The following is a 21255-nucleotide window of genomic DNA, read 5'->3' as shown; positions in this document are numbered from 1 at the left end:
TGGTTGCCAGGGGAATGCTCTTTGGGATGATACTTGACCCCCTGGTAATGATGGCAAAAGGCAGTTACCCAAAGGAAAATGAAACTGATGGGGCTTGGGGCATATCTGTGAATTTGAGGTTACCATGAACTGTTTCAATTCAGTAGTTCAACCCTAATATCCTACAGCCTAATTATACCACCTGAAGAGGCCATATGTTGACGAAGAGTTAGTATCTAGTGACAACCAGATCTGTGGTCCATGGGCGAGTCACTTAGCCTCTTCAAGCTTCAGTTTCACCATTTGTAAATTGAGAGGTTTTGACCAGATTATCTCAAATTTCATCCAATTTAATAGTGTCTAACTCCATACTGTGGGATTTAATATGGACAAAAATATGTTAATTTCAAAAAAAAAAAGAGAGTGGAGGTGGGAGAAGAGGAGAAAACTCAAGTCTCTTCCCATAAGACAAGGTGGGACTATTGCTAGCAATGCTTTTTCGTTGTTGTTGTTTCTGTCCCCCATGATTAAACTATCAACATATATTCAATTGAGATACAGACTTAAGGCATTCGAGACATATGTGTACCTTAACTTAGAGAATTTGACTAAAATCTTATTTTCCCCGAATTTACATATTGACTTTGAAGATTGATATGTTTCCAATCTTGAGTTTATAACCTCAAAGGATGGGAAGAAAAGAAAAGCAGGGGTTGCTTGAAGAACTGTATAATCTGTCTAATAAATAACACAGGTGGACAGGTACATATCTGGATGGTAGCAGGGTAGTTGAGGCACTTTTGAGACTTTGACATTTCTCACTCTGATTTTACATGACAGGAAATCATGAGGCTTGTCACTGTGCATAGAACAGTTTTCTGTACCCCACAGGGAAAATTAAAGAGAAAATACCAGGTAGCGATAGTCCTAGGGTGAACTGATCTCTCTTAAAAAGGCTTCAGTTCTGATAAAAGTAATCCCCCTTCTTTTCTTTTTTCTAGGCAGTAAAGATTGATTGGGGTTTGTGTCAGCAGGATGTGATGAAGACATAGTACAAAGACATAGAAGTGTAGATCCCTGAGGGAATAGATGTATTAAAAGTAGAAAAAGAACTACACATATAATAGTATATTTGTCCCAACTACTGGAGGGGAGGATGATCTTTAACAGCATTTAGTTGGTGATATTTGAAGACAGTTTTATGAGATCCTGTGACGAAATAATTCTCACTTAAAACTCTTAATGGAATTCTCCCCACCAGTGATACGACCATATTTTTCTTAGTTAAAAGGGATGTGAGCATGCATGATGTACATCATTCAGCTTCTGTTTTGTTGTAGGAAATAAGTATACAGGTTGTGGCAGAAGGGTTAATTTCAGTTCCTAACAGGTGATTTAAAAAATATGGTTCTTTCCTAATCACATCTCTTAACTAGCACTACAACATATTTCAACATATTTATAATATAATAATAACTGCTTTTGTGCTGATTGTATGTTATTGTAAGATCTTGAAGTATCTTCTGAATCCTGGAAGATTACTAAATTGTTAGCTGTTACTTTGCTTACTTTAATATTGCTTTATTACTCCAGTATTGTTTGTACTCTATGTGGTAGTTTTTATTAACCACTGTATTTTATTAACTAGAGTATACCATTTCCAATGATTCTCAACATTAGAAGTAGAAAACCACATGCAAAAAAAAAGAAAGTGTTGGAGTTTTTGAGAAATGGGCATATATTAACAGAATCAGTAAGTTCAATGTTATCTAGAATATTTATAAAGGTGTTCGTTAAATTATCTATCAGATGCAACTGAGTTCTAGACTGAGCTGTTTCATTATATGTCATTACTATTAAATGTGACATTTTTCCTGTTGTTCATGTTTTTAAAAGTTTTATGTATCTCAAAAATATGATTATTCATTCTAAAACTTTGAAAAATCTTGAAAGGGCTTATGACTTTTTTATATCTGTTCTCACGTTTGAGCACTGTGGTAGTGATGTCTGTTCCAAATCTGACTTTGGGAACTTGGGAGTCATCTTCAAAAACGAAGAGACACTCCCTTCACCAAACCTTCATTTTTAATCCTTAATAAGTTGTTTTTTTCTTTTGTAAAGAATGTGTTTATAGATTTAAAGTTTCTAATTCTCTTTGAAGAATTATAGTTGATAAAATAAAAAATGAGAATCATTCAATTATTTTCTTGTTTGATCTGTGAATTTCTCTTATCTGACAGGTATTTTTTTTTTCCTTTTTGGTTTTAATAGAACATTCAAATAAAAACTTTGGCAGATGATGTGGTAAGGTGGACTTAGCATGTTATCATTTACTTATGCATGTTGCCTTTTTATTAAAGTGGGTGGACATTAAAGCATTGATATATGTAAAGATATAAAAAGTCTAGATGTTTACAAAGTACAGTAGATGGAAGAATTGTCAATAGAGTGGCTTTTCTTTTTTTGATATAAACATAAGCAATTGTATGTGTTCTCAAAATAATTTTGATATTACCATCCTGATATATACCTTAGCTAATTAAAAAAAATCAGTATAAATCTAACTCTGGAAAACACAAATGTTTCCTTTCTCAATAGCCATGTAAATTGACTCTGAATATGTTAAGCATTAATATTAACAGTAAAGGAAATTAATTTAAAATGGAAAGGAAGTTAAGTACATTATGTTAGAAATGTGGTATTATATTTAAAATCCTCAAATATTTTTGATCTGAGTCTATCGTAGTAAAACTTATTAAAAGTTATGGGCTTAAAATTTAAATGTGCCCTTTTATAGCTAAGCTTTTAAAATGTGGTATTTTAAGTATTTTTTCTTTGTGAAATTACCTGTCTACAAATAATGTAGAATATCGTTCATGATTTAAGGAAGTGAAAGTATGTGGCTTAACTTTATTTTCTTATCAAGATATAGCTGAAAGCAAAAGCCAATTTTCTAGATCAAAGTGAAGAGCATAGTGGAAGATCAAATATATATGTAAATAATGCTACTCAGTAAAAAAGCCAGCACTGCAAAAGTAAATATTAAGTGATATGAAGGGAAAGGAACAGAGATATGTTGATTTAATGGTCGATTGCATATTTAAATGCTTTTGTGTCCACCATATCTTTTAGTGAAATTTGACTCTTGGTTATGTACTCAGCTTATTTGGGATTGCTTAATGTTTTTTCTTGAGTTGTTTGAGTTGGTTATTACATATCTAATCTAACTTAATTTTCCTCAAAAACATTCAAATTTAAAAGAAAATATGAAAATATAGAAGGTGATTCGAAGAAATGAATCTTTATGTGAACACTGGGCTAGGAACCAGGGACTCGTGAATTTAGCGAGTCACTTTTTCTGTGAAGTGAGAGAGTCGGCCTAGATGATTTTTCAAGTTTCTTCCCAGCTCTAAAATATTATGATTTACATAATCTCTTTGTAAGCAACCATGTACTAAGATCATTTTTGGAATCCTAAATAAGCTGCTTAAAACTGCTCATATTTCTTTCAAAGTACACCTTTTAGAAAAAAAAAGTGTTCTTTGAATCAAAAAAAAAGTATGTTCTTTTAATGGGGGTCAACAGAAGTCAACATAATTGTGGTAAGAACTTCTGTATGCTTTTTATACTGTTGAAGTGATTTATAAGGACTTGGTAATGTGGCAGTGACGAGGCACTGTCCTGATGCCTAACATATCTGCTTGTTTAACGTGAGCTGACAGTATGCATGCATGTGCTTCCTAACAGAAACCAGAATAAAACTGAGTTGTATTCAGTTTTATGGTTATTACTAATTTTTGATGTCCAGTGTTCTGTGGTTTAAAACAGAATGGCCTATTTACATGCAAGTGGAGTCATTAACTCACTTTATGTGAAATCGCAAGCTAATTATTAGAGATTGTACGTGGAATCAATGGTTCCAAGTCAATATCCATAAAATAGCAAGTTCTTCATAGTAGTATTTGTAGGAATAAGATATTTCTGTTTATGTTATATTTCCAGAGCAAAAAGGTAATGTTTTTAATTTTGTTGTGCTTCCTTGTTGGTCCCACGTTTTAGGGAAGAAAAAGGTGTGTGTAATAATAATAATAGTAATAGTAACAACAACAATAGTAATAAAGAGTAGCTAAGTACACTAAACATATAACTTATTTAAATTTCACAATAACTGTTTCTTTGTTGCTTTCTCTGTCTCCCCTTCCTCCTTCCCTCCCTTCCTTCCTTCCCTCCTTCCTTCCTCCTACATACATTAACTTATCCCTATTTTAGAGATGAGGAAACAGTCATAGAGAGACCAGGTAATTTGCACAGGGTAACTGACCTAGTAAATTGCGGATTCAAATCTAGGTAGTCTGGCTCCAGAGTCCATGCTCTTAACCATTGTATTCTACTACTACACTGCCAAAGTATTCATAGATACTTGTCACAATTATTTTGGTGCTTTGAAGAAGAGAAACATTACTATAATTTCCCCCTTAGAATTGGATATTCTTTTCTTTTCTTTGTTTTTTTTTTCTCATAGTTTGAAAGTTGCCGCCAAAGACACGTTCTCTCTCAAACCACCACAGGACTTTGAGGCCGGACTTTTCTGACCTAGTTACTGTGCAGAACAGAAATGACAAGGGACTAAGTTTTACTTGTGAGGAATACTTTTCACTCCCTAGATTTCTGCGACTGCAGAGCTACTTCAAGGTTTCAAAATAGTACAATCTCTAACTGGAGCTTGCTACTTAAAATAACATTTTGTCAAAAGACAATAATGATTCCTAAGTGCTATTTTGATGTTTCAGTTCTTCATGTTTGTTCGTGATTCTTGATCCCTTCCTTAGGGCCTCTTGTTTTTTCTGTTTGCAGCGTGACCGAATTACAAGTTTTAGGAAATCTACTGTCAAAAAAGAAAAACCTCTTATCCAACATCCTATTGATTCTCAAGTTGCGATGAGTGAGTTTCCAGCGGCTCAGCCATTATATGATGAACGATCTTTGAATTTGTCCGAAAAGGAAGTACTGGATCTCTTTGAAAAAATGATGGTAAGTTAGACCCCCTGATTTTGTTGTAATTTTAAAATGCATGTGCCCAGAGTAGCACTGGGTTCTAAGTAGGGCTGTTTGTATGGACTGTGTTTATATCACATAAAGGAGAGACCAGAAACTTGTTGATACAACAGAACTGTTTTCGAAAGCATCTGTCGTTTTGAACTATAATATGTCTGTCTCTTTCACTATGAGCTCCTAAAAGGGGGGGCTGTCTTACTTATTCTTGTTCTCTAGTATTCAGTAGTTTGTGGCACACTGAATCAATTTTTTAACTACCTAACTTGTGTTTCTGTTTCTATAAAGCAAAACAGGTCTAAGTCCACTTTTCTGAAAACAATATAAGGTATCTTGTTAGGTATATGAAATAGAGTTGGGAGGACAGAGTGTAAAAAAACAAAACAAAACAAAACAGTAGAGGGGACAGAAGAATGAATTCCTCCAAGTTTGTTCTATTATCAACAGTCATACCATCTATATTTTCTAGCATACTTCTTATATTTTATAGCTTGTGATCTAGATTATTTCTTATATTAGATAATAAATATAATACTTTGATTATTCAGCAGTTTATACCAAGAGAGGGGAGAGATGAGGCATCGGGCCATCTTGGATTGGTTTCCTTGATCAGAGAAGTGGAGATCCTGATTCATGATTCATTAATTTCTAATTCTGTCCCACTTATCATGGCAAATTTTTTTTGTGAATCTCTATTCATTTTGAGTTAAGGTCCACAAGAGTTTCAAAGGTCTCCTTACCCATACCAAAAGAAGAGGTTAAGAATACTGGAAATCTAGACCCTTCTACTCTGCCCATTATGGAACATCTTGTTACCACCCCGCCCCCAACCCCACTCGTAATTGAAAGTTGTTGAATGAATACAAATTCCCTTTATCTTTAAACTTTTCCTTTAATGTTCCTTCTGTCTAGCCAGAGCTGACATCCAGCTTTTCCCTTGTCACAAGTCCTGACATTCCCACTCTCTTCAGCCTTTCCTCCTAGTCCTATGGTACACCCTCTTTCCGGCTGCTCCTTCTATGTCAAATTCTTTGAACATCTTTCAACAACCCTTTCTCTTGTAAACTCTATTATCTGCTGACCAGCCATGATGATGATAGCATCTGGCTATCCTTTTGACCCTTCCCTTGCTATTCGTTTTGGTGATTTCAGCTATTACATTGATAACCTTGCCATCACATTGTTGCCCTTAGTTCCTTGGTTTCCTGAATTCTGACCTTTGCATCCATGTATTTAGCTAATTATAGACATGACTACACCTTGGACTGTGTCACTCTTTGGAATGATTCCACCTCTGAGATCTTTAGCTCTGAAACTCTTCTCGGAAGCTAAACGACCTATATTACCTTTTCCAGGCCCTTAATTTTACAGGGCATGTTTGTGTAGTGGTTAAGAGCTTGGACTTTGGGGTCATTCAGCCTTGAGGCTGAGTTCTGCCTCTGCCATTAATCACATTACCCTGTGAAGGTGATACATCCTCTCTACACTTTATTTTCCATAACTGTAACAAAGGTATAAGAGGGTCTACCTCATATGGTTATTTTTAGGATGAGATGATATTTCTAGAATAGTGCCTGGCATAAAACTTTCTATAAAAATAATTTTATAAATGTTTGTTGCATTTCCTTCTTTTAGCAAATAAAGCTCTGTTCTTTCTTCAGTTTCCCCTCAATTTGCAACTCGGTTGTCTTATCTTAATCACCCCAAACCAACAACGACAGAAACAAACATTCTTTGACATTAATCAAACTTTTAAATCTTATTTTAAACTCTTCTTCTCTTTACTCAAACTTCACTCAAATGATACTTACTCCTTTAATCAGCTAACCAATCGGTTACTAATTTTTGCAGTAGTGAAATAGTTCTTTTAGTTTATCGTGGCATTGCCACCCTCCAGTTCACTTTAGCTCAACACTTACGGGCCTTCTTCCACGCCATTCATTTTCTCAGTCACGTCTAATTGCTTTCCAAATCCCATTGGTTCTGCTTTTGCAATGACTTTTACGTCTGTTTCCTCAGTTGTCCTCCAGATGCTCTTGCCCTGCTTTAGGCAGTATCCCTCTCTGGCTTTTTCTCATGGGCTACGAAAGTAGCCTCCTATCTGGTCTTCCTCCTGTCCTCCAGGTTTTGCCTGTTCTAATCCAGTGGTGCTCTATTCATGATTCTGAAACAGATTCCTTTTCCAAAGCCCCAAGTAGGCCCTTCTGTTTTCACACAGTCATCTTCTATGTCCCTACTCCATTCCCTCCACTGTGCTTCTAGATGACTATTTCACACCTTTACTTTGCTGCTCAGTCCTCAGAACTCTTACCCATCTTTATGCTCTGCTGATGAGCTTGCTGCATAATTTACTGAGTAAACTGAAGTGATCAGAAGAGAACTTCCACAGACTCTCACTACCACATCTACCTAAGTTTGAGTATCTGCAGTCTTGCTACCTATCACCACCATAGATGTCATCTTCCAGTCCCTCCATTTGTGTACAAGGTTCCATTCCTTTAGACCTACTTACTGAAGGACATTGCTCCAATCATTTTTTCCTCTCTCTTCTGCCCTTCCCAGCAGCATACAAATGTGCTATCTCACTTTACAACTTTTTCATGACCTTATCTCCCTTGCCTGTTACCACTGTATTTTTACTCTCCTTTGAAGGAAGACACCTCCTAATAATTTTGTTTATATTCACTGCTTCTCATTTCTCTCGTCTTACTTTCTGTCTTAAACTCACTCTAGCCAGGCTTCCATCCCACCATTCCATCAAAATGGCTCTTATCAGTGTCACCAGAGATCTTTATGCTGCTGAGTCCCATGTTCAGTTTTCAGTTCTCATCTTAACTGACCTATCAGCAGCAGGTGATGCATTTGGCCATAAATCGCCCCCTGCTCCCCCTTTATTTGGCTTTCCTTCTATCTCTTTGGCTGCTGCTTTTTAATCTTCTTTGTGGATTCCTTTTCATGTCCTCAACCTTTAAATGTTGGAGAGGCCCAGGGATCCATCCTTGGACATGTTCTCTTCTCTATCTACACTATCTTCTTTTGTGATTGCAACCAGTACTGTGGCTTTACATTCCACTGTTATTCTCACAATTCTCAAATTTATCTACAGCTTAGTCCTCGTGTCTGAACTCTAGACTCTCATAATCAAACTTCATAATTGACATCTCTCTCTGATTGGTCAGTAGACTTCTCAAAAGTAACATATCCAAAACCAAACTGTTGATATTCCCCTCCAAACCTGCTCCTCCCAGTGTCTCCCCCTTCTAAGTTGATGGTATATCCATCTGTCCAGTTACTCAGGCCTAAAACTTTGGAATTGTCTTTGTCTACTCTCTCTTTCTCACATTCCACTTTCAATTGACTAGGAAACCCACGCACTCTTCCTTCAAAGTACGGTACTTACAAGAGCTGACCATTTCTTACCGCCTTCACTGGTCCCATACTAGTTGAAGCCTCACCTAGGCTGCTACAATAGTGGTAGAACTATTAGGATTAACACAGTTCCTCATTGGTCTCCCTGCTTCCACCATGACCCTCTGCAGTATATTCTCAACACAGAAACATTACCCTTTTAAAACCTGAACAATGTCATGTCACTTGGGTTCTCAAATCTCTACTATGGCTTCTTGTTTCCCTCAGGGTACAAAAGCCAGTATCCTTATAAGAGCCTGTAAGGCCCTGTATGATCTGATCCCCACTTTACTCTTCGATATCTTCCTCTACTACCCTCTTCATTTGCTTCAGTGACACACACATGCCTTTTACATGATGATAGCTGTAAGCAAAAATGATTCCTGGCACTTATAAATTTTTTCAATTTGTGTACAGCATTTACTATGTTTTCAAACCTTTTACAATATTTCCGTTTTGTGGTTTGAATTTTAATTCTAATGTTTCATCAACAAATTACCACTTTCCTCTTTAAATATGTTATGTTTTTAAAAAGATTTGTTTGTGGATTCATAAATGTGACTTAAAGAAAGGTACAACTTGGTGCCACATTTTCCCTAATGAGAATTTTTCCTTCCATGGGAATGTTGGAAAAGGAAATCAGACAATTATGATTTGCTTAAAAGTAACAACAAAAGATCAATAAAAAACTTTTTAAGGGTTGTATCTCTTCTTTGAGAGAAGTCTACTTGTACATTGAACATTTTGCATTTTCTTTATTATCTTCAGTTTGTCTGTAATCAGGTTAAGTGAACAACTTATTTTATGAATTTTCACAGCTTTCATTTACTGTGCACCCTTGGGCCCAGCATGTAACTGAGCAGTTTACATGTATTGTTTCAGCTGATCTTTGTGACAGTGCTGCAAAGAAGGCAACATAGTTATACTGCATTTTTCAGATAAGGAAATTAAAGCTTAGAGAGAGGCTAAAGAAATTGGTTCTGTAACTTGCCTTAGCTAATACGGGGCTGAGCTCAAACTTAAATTTAGGTACATAAAAATCTAAAAAATTGGCATTTTGGTAATCTCTATCTTTAATAATATTTCATTTAAGCTAAATGTAAAATTAATACACTTTCTTTGCACGCATACTAAGTGGAAGTAGAAGGCAACTCTGAGATACATTGCCTCGCAGGTAAAGCGAGATGGAGGAATGTTTCCTATTGATGACAGAAGGTTGTCTTTTTCCAGAGCATCGATTGAAAAGAAAGAGGCCCACAATTTAGTTTTGGAAAACTGTTAAAATGCCATCTTCACAGTTGATTGGGAGAAGACACTTAAGTCGTCAGAAGTAGATTTCCAGATATGAAATTTCCCTTTTTTATTTCATTCTTTGTAGGTGTCCTTCCATGTACAAATAATGTAATAGATGTACTTGTCCTACTTGATGGCTATTATGACAATCTTGTCTCTCTTGATTCTCATCCTTCATTGTGCTATTCCTGTTTTCAGACTTTTTACACTTTAGAGTACTACAAATGTTTAGACCATTGGGCCTAAACACCTTGTATGTGTTTTAGGATAGCATACCTTGAGGAGTGAAACATTTAAAATAATTACATAAAATAGCACATTATAGACAGTAACAGAATATGAGATGCTTGACAAGTAATATATTACATTAAAATTGCTAATATAATTTATTATTTGGAATTTCTGGGGGATGATATATTTTGGTGAAACTTTTGGTGAAAGGCTTAAGTAATGAAAGGCAATATTCAAATAAATCCTCTATTACTCTGATAATTGAAACTCTTGTTATGTCTGAGGATCATATTTGTCAACAGAAGTTCTCCCTGTACAGGTTTGTAGATGTAGATAATAGGGCAATGTTGGGCTCAATCTGAAATTACTACAGATTTTTAAAAAAGTGTTAATTCTTTTATTTGATTACTGTAACTTGTATTTAACTACTAATAGCTCATTTTAAACACCACTTGACACTTTATAGTCAAGTAAAATCCTGGAATGAGTCCAGTTAACTGAAAGATCTGAATGGTTAGGTTTTACTTTACTAGTGAGTTAGTAGATTACTAACGTTCCATTGACAATGACATCTGTTCTACGCATTGATATGCCACTTTTCATATGGTGGCTGCTCAAGGAAACAAGTATAGACAGATCTTCTGAGTAAGGGTATCCATGGCTATTGCTGATGGATGTAAATCTCTAAATTTGAAACTTTTAGATGACTGCTTTTTTCATGGAGCACACACTATTTATTATCAGCATGTGTTCAGTAGTTTGTAAAACTGGATTTTGTACTTGGAGTGTGGTCATTGCCTATTAATCGAAAATTAGAAAGTGGTTCTTTTATTAAAACTTCCAGGAGTGGAAAAAAATACCCTCACTCATTTTTATATGATTTTTATATTTACCTGCATGGGATAAACTATACTTGCTCTTTAAGATTCCTGTTCCCCTTTTCTGCCCAGTCGTGTTTTCAAATCTTCCACAAGTGGGTAAAGGTAGTAGGACCAAGACAACAATACTGCTTCCACATTTTTGGGAGGGTAATTTTAAAAGATGACTGAACTATTGTAATATTACATATCACCTTTAACCCCCAATTCAAATTTGAATGAGGTTCATATTTATCATCTTTTTCATGTTAATCAGAGACATTTTGTATTGTCTCTAATTAGGACTGGTGAAATATCTTCTCCCTTACACTTTAAATATACGGAAATTAATAATGCTGTAATTGAATAACTATTCAACATGTTAAGGTATCATAGCCTTTGAGCTTACTGAGAATAACTGAACTGGTCTTTGTACATTGAGAATACTGCTTAAGGACTATTAAATGTTTAATAGCGATAGCTCATTTTTGAATAATGCAATCAGAGCAAGGAGAGAAATGTGTCTGGACACTGTCCATTTCCTTTTTTTTTTTTTTTTTTAACTTCTTTATTAGGGTATAATTGCTTTACAATGGTGTGTTAGTTTCTGCTTTATAACAAAGTGAATCAGTTATACATATACATATGTTCCCATATCTCTTCCCTCTTGCGTCTTCCTCCCTCCCACCCTCCCTATCCCACCCCTCCAGGCGGTCACAAAGCACCGAGCTGATCTCCCTGTGCTATGTGGCTGCTTCCCACTAGCTATCTACCTTATGTTTGGTAGTGTATATATGTCCATGCCTCTCTCTCGCTTTGCCACAGCTCACCCTTCCCCCTCTGTCCATTTCCTTTTGAATATTATTTCCCTTTTGTATGCAACTGTTCTAAAACTTTTTTTTTTTTTTTTTTGCTTAGGGGATAGGGGATTTCCATTTTAAGCTTAAAAAAATCAATATACAGAGATGTCTTGGAAGTTCAAGTTGGAATTTAATTTCTTTTACCTAGTACAGGATCTATTGAGTGGAAGTCCAGCTGGTGTTGGTTACATTAGAGTCCTACAGATATGTCAATAAGGACTGTGTTTTAATATAGGTAATTAAATAGTTTAATTGTATACAAAAGATGAGGCTAGTGATGATTAATGATTTATGATTAATTTCTAGGCACACTTCATTTCAACTTCGGTTATTAAAGGCAATGTTTAATATATGATTCCACATGCAAATGTGATGTTTTATACTTTGTTTCTGTTCAGCAATTTACATTAATATATTTTGCATTTTGGGCATAATTTAATGATTGTACAGTCATATGCAATAAATATTAAATTATCTGTCCCATATTCCATCTGGTAGAACTCATAAATAATCCCAAAGCTTTTCATTTTGTTCTCTCACTTTTGCCTTTCATCAGTTTTGAGAGCCTGTTTGACTTTGGACCCCAGGTGCTGTCCTTGTTTTCCCCTGACTGCTGTCATGGGTTTCTTTCTCACCCAACAGCAGTCTTTTAGGAGTTGGTTGGCTTGGATGAGAACCTTTTAGTGCTCTCAGCATAAGTAATTTTAATTAAAGGTTAAGTTACTGTAAAATAAGTTATTGGTAACATAGGTCTTAAAATCTATAATAAGGCATGGAAATAATTTTCAGGAACGGCTAGATCCTTAGAAATTATCTAGATAGCCTACTTTCCATTTTTTACATTTATATTTCCAATATCCTTACTCTGTATCATTGGACTGAGAGAACGCCAGCATCATTTCTAATCATTTTATTTTCTTACACACATTCCCAAGTAAAGCATATAAAAGGAGGAGCAAAACTTACCCTGTAAACAGGTCTCAAAGTTAGCTAAATCTGGGTCACTTTTAAATTTCCTTCCGAAATATAATTCTCACCACAAGTTCACAAATAAGGGAGTAGTAGGATAGAAGTCCCAGGAAGAGGAATTAAGGGAACTAGGTTTGTAAATTTACTCTGATTGTAGCTGATAAACTTCACAATTCACTGATTCTGTTCTTGATTTGTACATAGAAATGTTTCCTAAGGTATTTTTTCTGTTTGAAAAGTTCCACTAGTGTTTTTTGCCATGAAGGCATTTTCATGACCGTGTATTGGTATGTGCAGTGTGCCAGGTCGTGTGCTACATGCTGCAGGTACACAGATAAATCCAGTTCCTCCCTTGCCCCCAGAGAGCTCAGAATTTAGTCAGGGAGGCAAGCAAGTAAACACAGGATTTCCATGGTAATAGGACAGCTGTGAATAGGCTACTGTGAGTACTTAAGCCAGCACAGGGGCTCAGGGAGGAAAAAGAGAAGATCTGAATATACTACGAAACCCAGTGTCACTTCTGAATTTTCAGTCTTTATTTTTTTGACAGTAAAGTGCTCTCAGAGTTTGAATGACTTAGTTCATCAAGGTCCAATGCCTTCTATATGCCAGGTACTGTTCTAAGTTCTGAGGAGGGAGGGAGAGAGAGAGAGAGAGAGAGAGAGAGAGAGAGAGAGAGAGCGCGAGAGCGAGCAACTCAAGGAAAATCCTTGCTGTCAAGGGTAGAGGTGATATGGCAGAACGTAAGGTGTAATTGTGGGGGAAAAAAAAAAAAGGAAAAGCAAAGACATATTTCTGTATCATGGAGAAGTTTATTTGACAACTCTCTACTGAATGCCAGATACTTTGTTAGGTGCAGGGGAGCATAAAGATGGCAAAGACACTATCCCTGCCTCTAGGTTTTTATTTTGTATGACTCCCAAGGTAAGAATAGCTTTTATATTTTTAAATGGTTGCAGAAAATCAAAAGAAGACTGTTTCAGGGCACATGAAAATCTGAAATTCAGTGTTCATAAATGCAATTTTGTTGAATGCAGCCACAGCCATTTGTTTACATATTGTTGATAGTTCCTTTTACACTGTAACTGCAGAGTTGGGTAGTTGTGACAAAGACCCTGTGACCCGCAAAGCCTAAAACATTTAATGTCTGGCCCTTTATAGTAAAAGTGTCAACATCTGGACTAGTGTAGTAGTCTCTAAACTTTCTAATTTCCTATCCCGTTAGAAAAAAAAAATATATTTGAGCAAGTAACACCAATATGTTTTATTTATAAAATATACACATATATGTATGTACTAATACTATGTATAAAGTACAGACATAGAAAAGAATGAGAAAAACATGCAATGAACAAGATTTTAAAATGATTTAAAATGAGTTTATTTTATTTATTAATGGTGCAAAAGCCTTTGCTGTCGCGATTAATAACTTTTTAGTGAGAGCAATGTCAGTGTGTCATTATTTTTTATGTCTTGTTTTAAAAAAGAGACTAATTAGAAGGTTTAGTTCCGAGTCCATTTTATTTTGATATTTGGTTTAATGTCTGTTATAGTTGAAACATAAATCTGACAACGATGCATAGGTCCAAGTGGAACGAGAACATCATTAGCAACACTTATTAAATCATAGTATTAACTTTGCTCAGTCCAATCCATGAATCAAGCAAAAGTTTCCTGCTGAACCACGGCTAGTAAATTTCCATCTCCCTTGATGACGGTCAGTTGTTCTTGGAACTAATCTGAAGTGTTGCGTTTTTATATTTGTGAATAAATTGGTTCAAAATGGGCTTTAAAAAACGGGCTTCACTATGTCATCAGGGATATGAGCTTTTTGCATTTTTCCTTCCACATACTTAATGTGTAGACCCCCGCCCCCATGTTTGTCTACTCATGTCCGCTGCAGACATTGTACCTAATACCCGGAAGAAGAAAGAAGAGGTGAGTCATGCAAGGGTGAAGGAGACCCACCTGGCAGTTGTGTCTGCCAGTGTGTGGCTTTTTCAATGAAGTTCATTTGAAAAGCAGTTACTTTCTCACCAGTTGTTAACTCTTAAGGGATTACTTGTCCTTTTGTGAATGAAAAATGCCCAAGTCATGTGAAATTTCAGAAGTTTTAAAATACTTTGTCATGAAATAGCTGGAAATCTCTCTGTAAGATACATGTTTTCATGCTCACTTCCTGTCTCATTTAAAAATATTGTAAGTATTTACAGTATTTGAAATATCTTGCTTTTATAAAAAACAACAAAAAACACCTACATTCTTGACTCTGCATACCACTGTGTGTATTTTGATTTCAACTTCTTTCTGGCAATGGTTTAAATTTTATATGTGGGCTAACCTTCCTTACTCAGGAATGCTTCCCACTTACAGTTTTTTCATAAAACATCCTTTTATTAAATAAATCATTTATTTTGGCAATATGTTTTCTCTGTTACATTGTTCCATTAGCAACTCAAAGAAAAGTAGTTTTTATATTTCATTATTGGAACAATCTAGCAAATAATATAAGCTGAGTTGTTTAAAAGAAAAAACAGCTGTATTTTCATTCAGCTGTATGATAAACCTCCCACACTGAGTAATTTTTCTAATACTTGTTTTAGCAAATTTTCAGCAATGATTTCTATGTGTCTTCTGACAGTATTTGCTGACAAAGGAATGTGTTTTAGTTTATTGCCATGTTGTTTTGCATGTATTATTTCAGCTGCTTCTACCAAGTGTTCCCCCAGTGTCATGGGACCTTTTGTCTTTTGCTATTAAAGAAAGAAAACATTCAAAAGAGTCTTCTAAACATGTGTCATTAAGTTTACAAAATTTCACTAAGTACTGGATTGCGTATCACATGATTCTAATTATTGCTGAGAAAGTCAAAAAAGCTTTCCTCATGGTCTAGATGTTTGGATTTTAAATGGTCTGCAAGTTTGAGGTAGCTTTATACTATCATTAGCTAATATTTTTAAGGTGCAATATGCACATAAAATGAGAGTCATCAGTGATAATTGATATACATGCATATTTCAGATAGTTACCTTACTAATTTTTAATCTTGTGGGACCAGCTTCTTATCAGCCTTATATTTTTATTACTTTTATCATATGATATGACTGATGAAAGGCTCAGACCTATGAGTAGGAGATATAACAGTCTGGTATTTTCTTGTTCCTCTGTACTTGCATTATTGGTATTATTATCCTCAATCTGTTGTCTTTGCAAGAATCTTTTAAAGCTACTTTTCTATTTTGTTGTTGTTGTTTTGAGGGTTGACTTAGTTAAAACTTGGTAAAATAGTCTGTAAGTCCACTTAACCAGGTACTTGTAAACTGCAGTACGTTGCAGTACACTGACAGTGAAAAAATATGCATTGTGAATACCCCACTCTTCCCTTGAGATACCTCATGTACCATTTGGACCTACGGATCCAGTGAGGGCTTCAGTGTTATTCTCATGTTAAATATTGAAGCTTATTTTCTTGTATTTTCAATAAACATCAATATTTCACAAACCACAGTGGATCCTTTAAGTAATCTTTGGACTCTGGACACTGGTTCCATGTTGAGCTCAGGATTAAGGATTATGGGAGAGTAAAAATAATATTTGGGTTTCCTAATAGCTAAATAGATGTTCTGAATTTACCTTATTGATGGTGAAGAGGTATATGTAGGTGTTCATAGTTGTAGTTTCCTGCAATAGGCCCTGAAAGTAGAAATAGCTGAAGACTTTTTGTGCAGTGCTCAGTAACATTCACTTAATTTCATGCTTGCTTGCCCCGGCTTTTGGCTCCATACCATTTGTAGGGATAATGTATTTGGACAATTTTTTTCCCCTTTAACTTTGTTTTCCATGTAAACTTCCATATGTTATGCTGCTACATTCTATATAGGTAAACTTAACTGGATCATTTGACGACATGAGGTAGTTAATTAATACCAGGTACAATTGGCCATTTATTTACTTATGTAGAAAATTCCTGATGCTTTTATTGGAATTTTAAAAAGAAATGTTCTGTCCTTTCTAGTTCTAGTAGAGGAATTATCTATAGAGCATATCTTTATATGAACGTTTCTTTAGAAAAGAATAAAGAAATAAATGTAAAAATCCATTAATTTATAATCTTAAAATAATCAAAGATAACTATAATTGCTGTTCATGCTAGGGTATATTTTTAGGTACTAGGGTATCATTAGTTTATTCTCTTCGGGAGTACAGGTCCCCTCGAGATAGAAGTTAAAGAATACTTGAATAATTACTATTGAGAAGCAGAAGGAAGAGGGCAAGCATTAGATGGTGAAGTGAAGTTCAGATTTAAAAACAGCGAGTGGAAAATCCAGCCTTAAACTGGGATCAATGCATGTTGCAGAAACAGAAACAGTTACTTTATAGAAAATATATAGACATTTTTAGCAACTGCATAGAAAGAAGGAGAAAGTATTACTTCTTATAGAGGAGGAAAAGATGTAAAAACATAAAGGGTTGACATTTACCTTTCATAAAACAAGTGAGGAAAACAGTGGAAGGGTTAGGAAAATAGAAAATGATGTTAGGACACGAGAAAGTTTAAAAAATTGTACTGTCACCTGTTTAAAGATTTACTGGGGGGTGAGAGGGAGAAAGAGAGAGAGAATGAGAATGAATGAATGAAAGAGAGTACAAATGAATGAATAGGCAGCTGGTTCAACTTTTAACCTTCTCATTTGACTCTATTCTTATACGGCTCCTCAGTTATAACTTCAAGAATACAATGTGTATTTGCTGAAGAAGTGAAGGAGTTTGTCTATAATAGGAAAATTGCATCATGGCATAAGTGGTAGGAGATAAAATGGTTTAGTGTTTACAAACATGGCTTGATACAAATATTATAAGTGGTCAGTTATTTACTTCAGCATTTCTTAAATTACAAAATACCACATTCTTCTCATGTATTGTGGAAGTACTAACTAAATGTTAAATACACTAAAAGCTTGCTTTTGTGTTTTGAGTACTATAAGAACTCAGTGTGTTTAACACTACTATATATAAAATAGATGACCAATAAGGACCTACTGTATAGCACAGGGAACTCTACTCAATATCTTATAATAACCTATAATGGAAAAGAATCTGAAAAAGAATATTTATGTGTGTGTGTGTGTGTGTGTGTGTGTATATATATATATATATATATATAACTGAATCACTTTACTGTACACCTGAAACTTAACACTGTAAATCAACTATATTTCAATTAAAAAGAAAAATACTCAGTGTGTTTAGAAGTAGTTTCATATTCAATTACATTTTTTAGAATTAATATTGAATTATGAGTATTGCTCTATTTAGTTTTATGATTGTATTATAAAGCTGGAGTTAATGATTTGGAAGTATTAGCTGCCTAATTAGTAGTATGCTGCTTCTTTCTGTAAAAATAAGATGAGTCATTGTTCATGTGAATGGTACCTAGTCCCAATCAACCTATGCAGCAGATTTATAGGTATAAAAAATGTTTGTGGCTTTGCTCTATAGATAATTCCTCTACTGGAACTAGAAAGGATAGAACATTTCTTTTTAAAATTCCTCACTTGTTTTATGAAAGGTAAATGTCAACCCTTTATGTTTTTACATCTTCTCCTCCTCTGTAAGAAGTAATACTTGCTCCTTCTTTCTATACAGTTGCTAAAAATGTCTATATATTTTCTATAAAGTAACTGTTTCTGTTTCTGCAACATGCATTGATCCCAGTTTAAGGCTGGATTTTCCACTCGCTCTTTTTAAATCTGAACTTCACTTCACCATCTAATGCTTGCCCTCTTCCTTCTGCTTCTCAATAGTAATTATTCAAGTATTCTTTAACTTCTATCTCGAGGGGACCTGTACCCCCGAAGAGAATAAACTAATGATATCCTAGTACCTAAAAATATACCCTAGCATGAACAGCAATTATAGTTATCTTTGATTATTTTAAGATTATAAATTAATGGATTTTAAATTATAAATTAATGGGTTTTGTGGATTTTGTGTTTGTGGTAAAGCAAATTAAAATATTTAGAGAAAAGCTCCTAAGTATCACATTGGTTCAACAGATATTTATTAAATGCCTGGTGCATTCCAGGAGCGCATACTCTTTGCTTGGAAATACAAAGAAAAAAAGAACCCAGTTTCTTCCCTCAGTTAGCTTATATTGATACAATATAGGAAATTAATATGGAAGAATAGAATGAAGATAGTCATTTCTAAATGAGATGCTTTGGGGGAAATCTGAAGAATTAGCAGAAGTACATGAGTTAGCCCGATATGGATTTGGGTGTGGTGGGGTGCGGTGAGGTGGGATAAGATGGGGGTTAATAGATGAAGAGGGTGCTGAAGTTGACAGCATTCTAGGCAGAGAGAACAGCATCATGAACAAAGTAATGGAAGTGTGTAACAGCATAGTGTATGTAGAAAAACTGCAAACAAGCTTGTATCATTCAAACCTAAGGGGTAAGATGAAAAGTGGTAAAAAAGAAAAAAAGGGTACAAATGAACTTATTTACAAAACATAAGTAGAGTCATGGATGTGGAAGACAGGCTTATGGTTACCAGGGGATATGGGTGCAGGGAGGGATAAATTGGGAGATTGGGATTGACATATACACACTACTATATAGAAAATAGATAACTAATAAGAACCTGCTATATAGCACTGGGAACTCTACTCAATACTCTGTAATGGCCTATATGGGAAAAGAATCTAAAAAAAAGAGTGCATATATGTATATGTGTAACTGCTTCACTTTGCAGTAAACCTGAGACTAATACAATATTGTAAGTCAACTATACTCCAACAAAAATAAAACAAAAAAAAGAAGGGTCTAGGCCATTTACAGGAAAAAAAAAGAAATGAGACCAGGGAAGTGATAATAACACTAATAGCTAGCATTCTTTGATGGCTAGTTAATATACACGAAGCTTGGGTTCATGATCACAATTAATCTTGACATTCCTCTGAGGTCTGTATTCTCCATATTCCCCTTAATGTCCTGCCTGCTTCCATGACTCTAGTCTGATAGCATGATCTTAGCAGTGTGTGCCATTAAAAATTGGATTAGAGGTACATGGTAACATAGAAATGTCACTGGAAGGAGAGCAAACTCTCTACCTAGAGACTGCCAAAGGTGACACTGTTAAGCCTGGCTGTGACGTGTACAAATACAATCTTGTCACCGTTCCAGAGTCGATTCTACTTGGGGATGCAGATTCATGCTAACTACATTTGCAGGAGACTATAATTTAACCAGAATGTTATGAGATGGTAGGGACATAGTCCATTATACATGAGCAGTATTTAGGGGGTTTTGATGGAAACAAACACAATATGAGTCAGCAGAATGATGTACTTGCCAATAAAGCCATAAAATCTGAAGCTGAATTAGTAGAGGTATAGTATTTCAAGGTGAAGGACGTGGAAGTCCTTTCCTTCCTTCATCTGCCTATCAAAGGGGATAGGTATATATACACGAAATTTATAAGTATTGATTGTGAATTAATCATCATAGGAGTCACTGCAGTGGGTGCAACTATAGATCATGAGATTCTTGCTGTCACTGAAGTTACTATTCAATTGATGCAGTTTGATTACTTTTTATCCTTTGTTTTTTCCTTTGTTTTTTCCTTTGTATCCTTTGTTTTTTCCCCCACATTCTCACATATGAATCTTTAAAATAATTTTAGTATTTTTCTTTGTTGGCCTATTAGTTTACTTGATTAAAAAATAGTAATGGTTAGAATTACTAAGCAAGTAAAGGGATAAAAATACTGATTTCTTTTTCTGTTTTTAAAAAATTGAGGTACCATTCAGATGCAATAAAATTCACTCTATTAAAGTATACAGTTCAATGTGTTTTTTTCATATATTCAAATAGCTGTGCAACCATCACAACAATCACTTTCAGAACATTTTTATCACCCCCAAAAGAAACACCGTATATGTTGGCAGTCACACCCCAATTCTCCCATCCCCACCTTACCCTGCCCCTGACAACCTCTAATCCACTTTCTGTCTCTATAGATTTGCCTGTTCTGGATATTTAATATAAATGGGATCTTACAATATATGGCCTTTTGTGACTGGCTTCTTTCATTTAGCATAATGTGATTTCAAGGTTCATCCATGCCATAGCATGTATCAGTACTTCATTCCTCTTTGTGGCTGAATAATATTCAGTTGCATGGACATATGACATTTGTTTATCCATTCATCACTTGATGGACATTTGGATTGTTTCCACTCTGCTGCTGCTGCTGCTATGAACATTCATGTATAAGTTTCTTTTTTTTTTTTTAAAGATTTTTTGATGTGGACCATTTTTAAAGTCTTTATTGAATTTGTTACAATATTTCTTCTGTTTTATGTTTTTTGTTTTTCTGGCCCTGAGGCATGTGGGATCTTAGCTCCCTGACCAGTACAGGGGTCAAACCTGTACTCCCTGCACTGGAAGGCAAAGTCTTAACCGCTGGACTGCCAGAGAAGTCCCCATGTACAAGTTTTTATGTGAACAGATGTTTTCATTTCTCTTGGGTATAAGCTGAGTCATGTGGTAACTCTAAGTATAACTTTTTGAGGAACTGCTAGACTGTTTTCCAAAGTGGCTGCA

At 35.1% G+C, this 21255-nt stretch overlaps 1 protein-coding gene across 2 annotated transcripts in view; it reads left to right on the top strand.

The window, feature by feature from the left end:
• The window catches only part of DIAPH2 (diaphanous related formin 2), a 786790-nt gene that overhangs the window by 58608 nt on the left and 706927 nt on the right, over positions 1-21255 (top strand). For both annotated transcript variants that reach the window (XM_060138052.1, XM_060138051.1), the window contains 2 exons: positions 2251-2283; positions 4834-5010. In XM_060138052.1, the coding sequence (XP_059994035.1) occupies positions 2251-2283; positions 4834-5010 (210 nt within the window). The remainder of the gene's footprint in view (positions 1-2250; positions 2284-4833; positions 5011-21255) is intronic.

Source organism: Lagenorhynchus albirostris, chromosome X, assembly GCF_949774975.1.
Source record: "Lagenorhynchus albirostris chromosome X, mLagAlb1.1, whole genome shotgun sequence".
NCBI classification, from domain to species: Eukaryota; Metazoa; Chordata; class Mammalia; order Artiodactyla; family Delphinidae; genus Lagenorhynchus; species Lagenorhynchus albirostris.
Note: the sequence above shows the minus strand (reverse complement) of the source record. Positions and strands in the feature narration are given on the sequence as shown.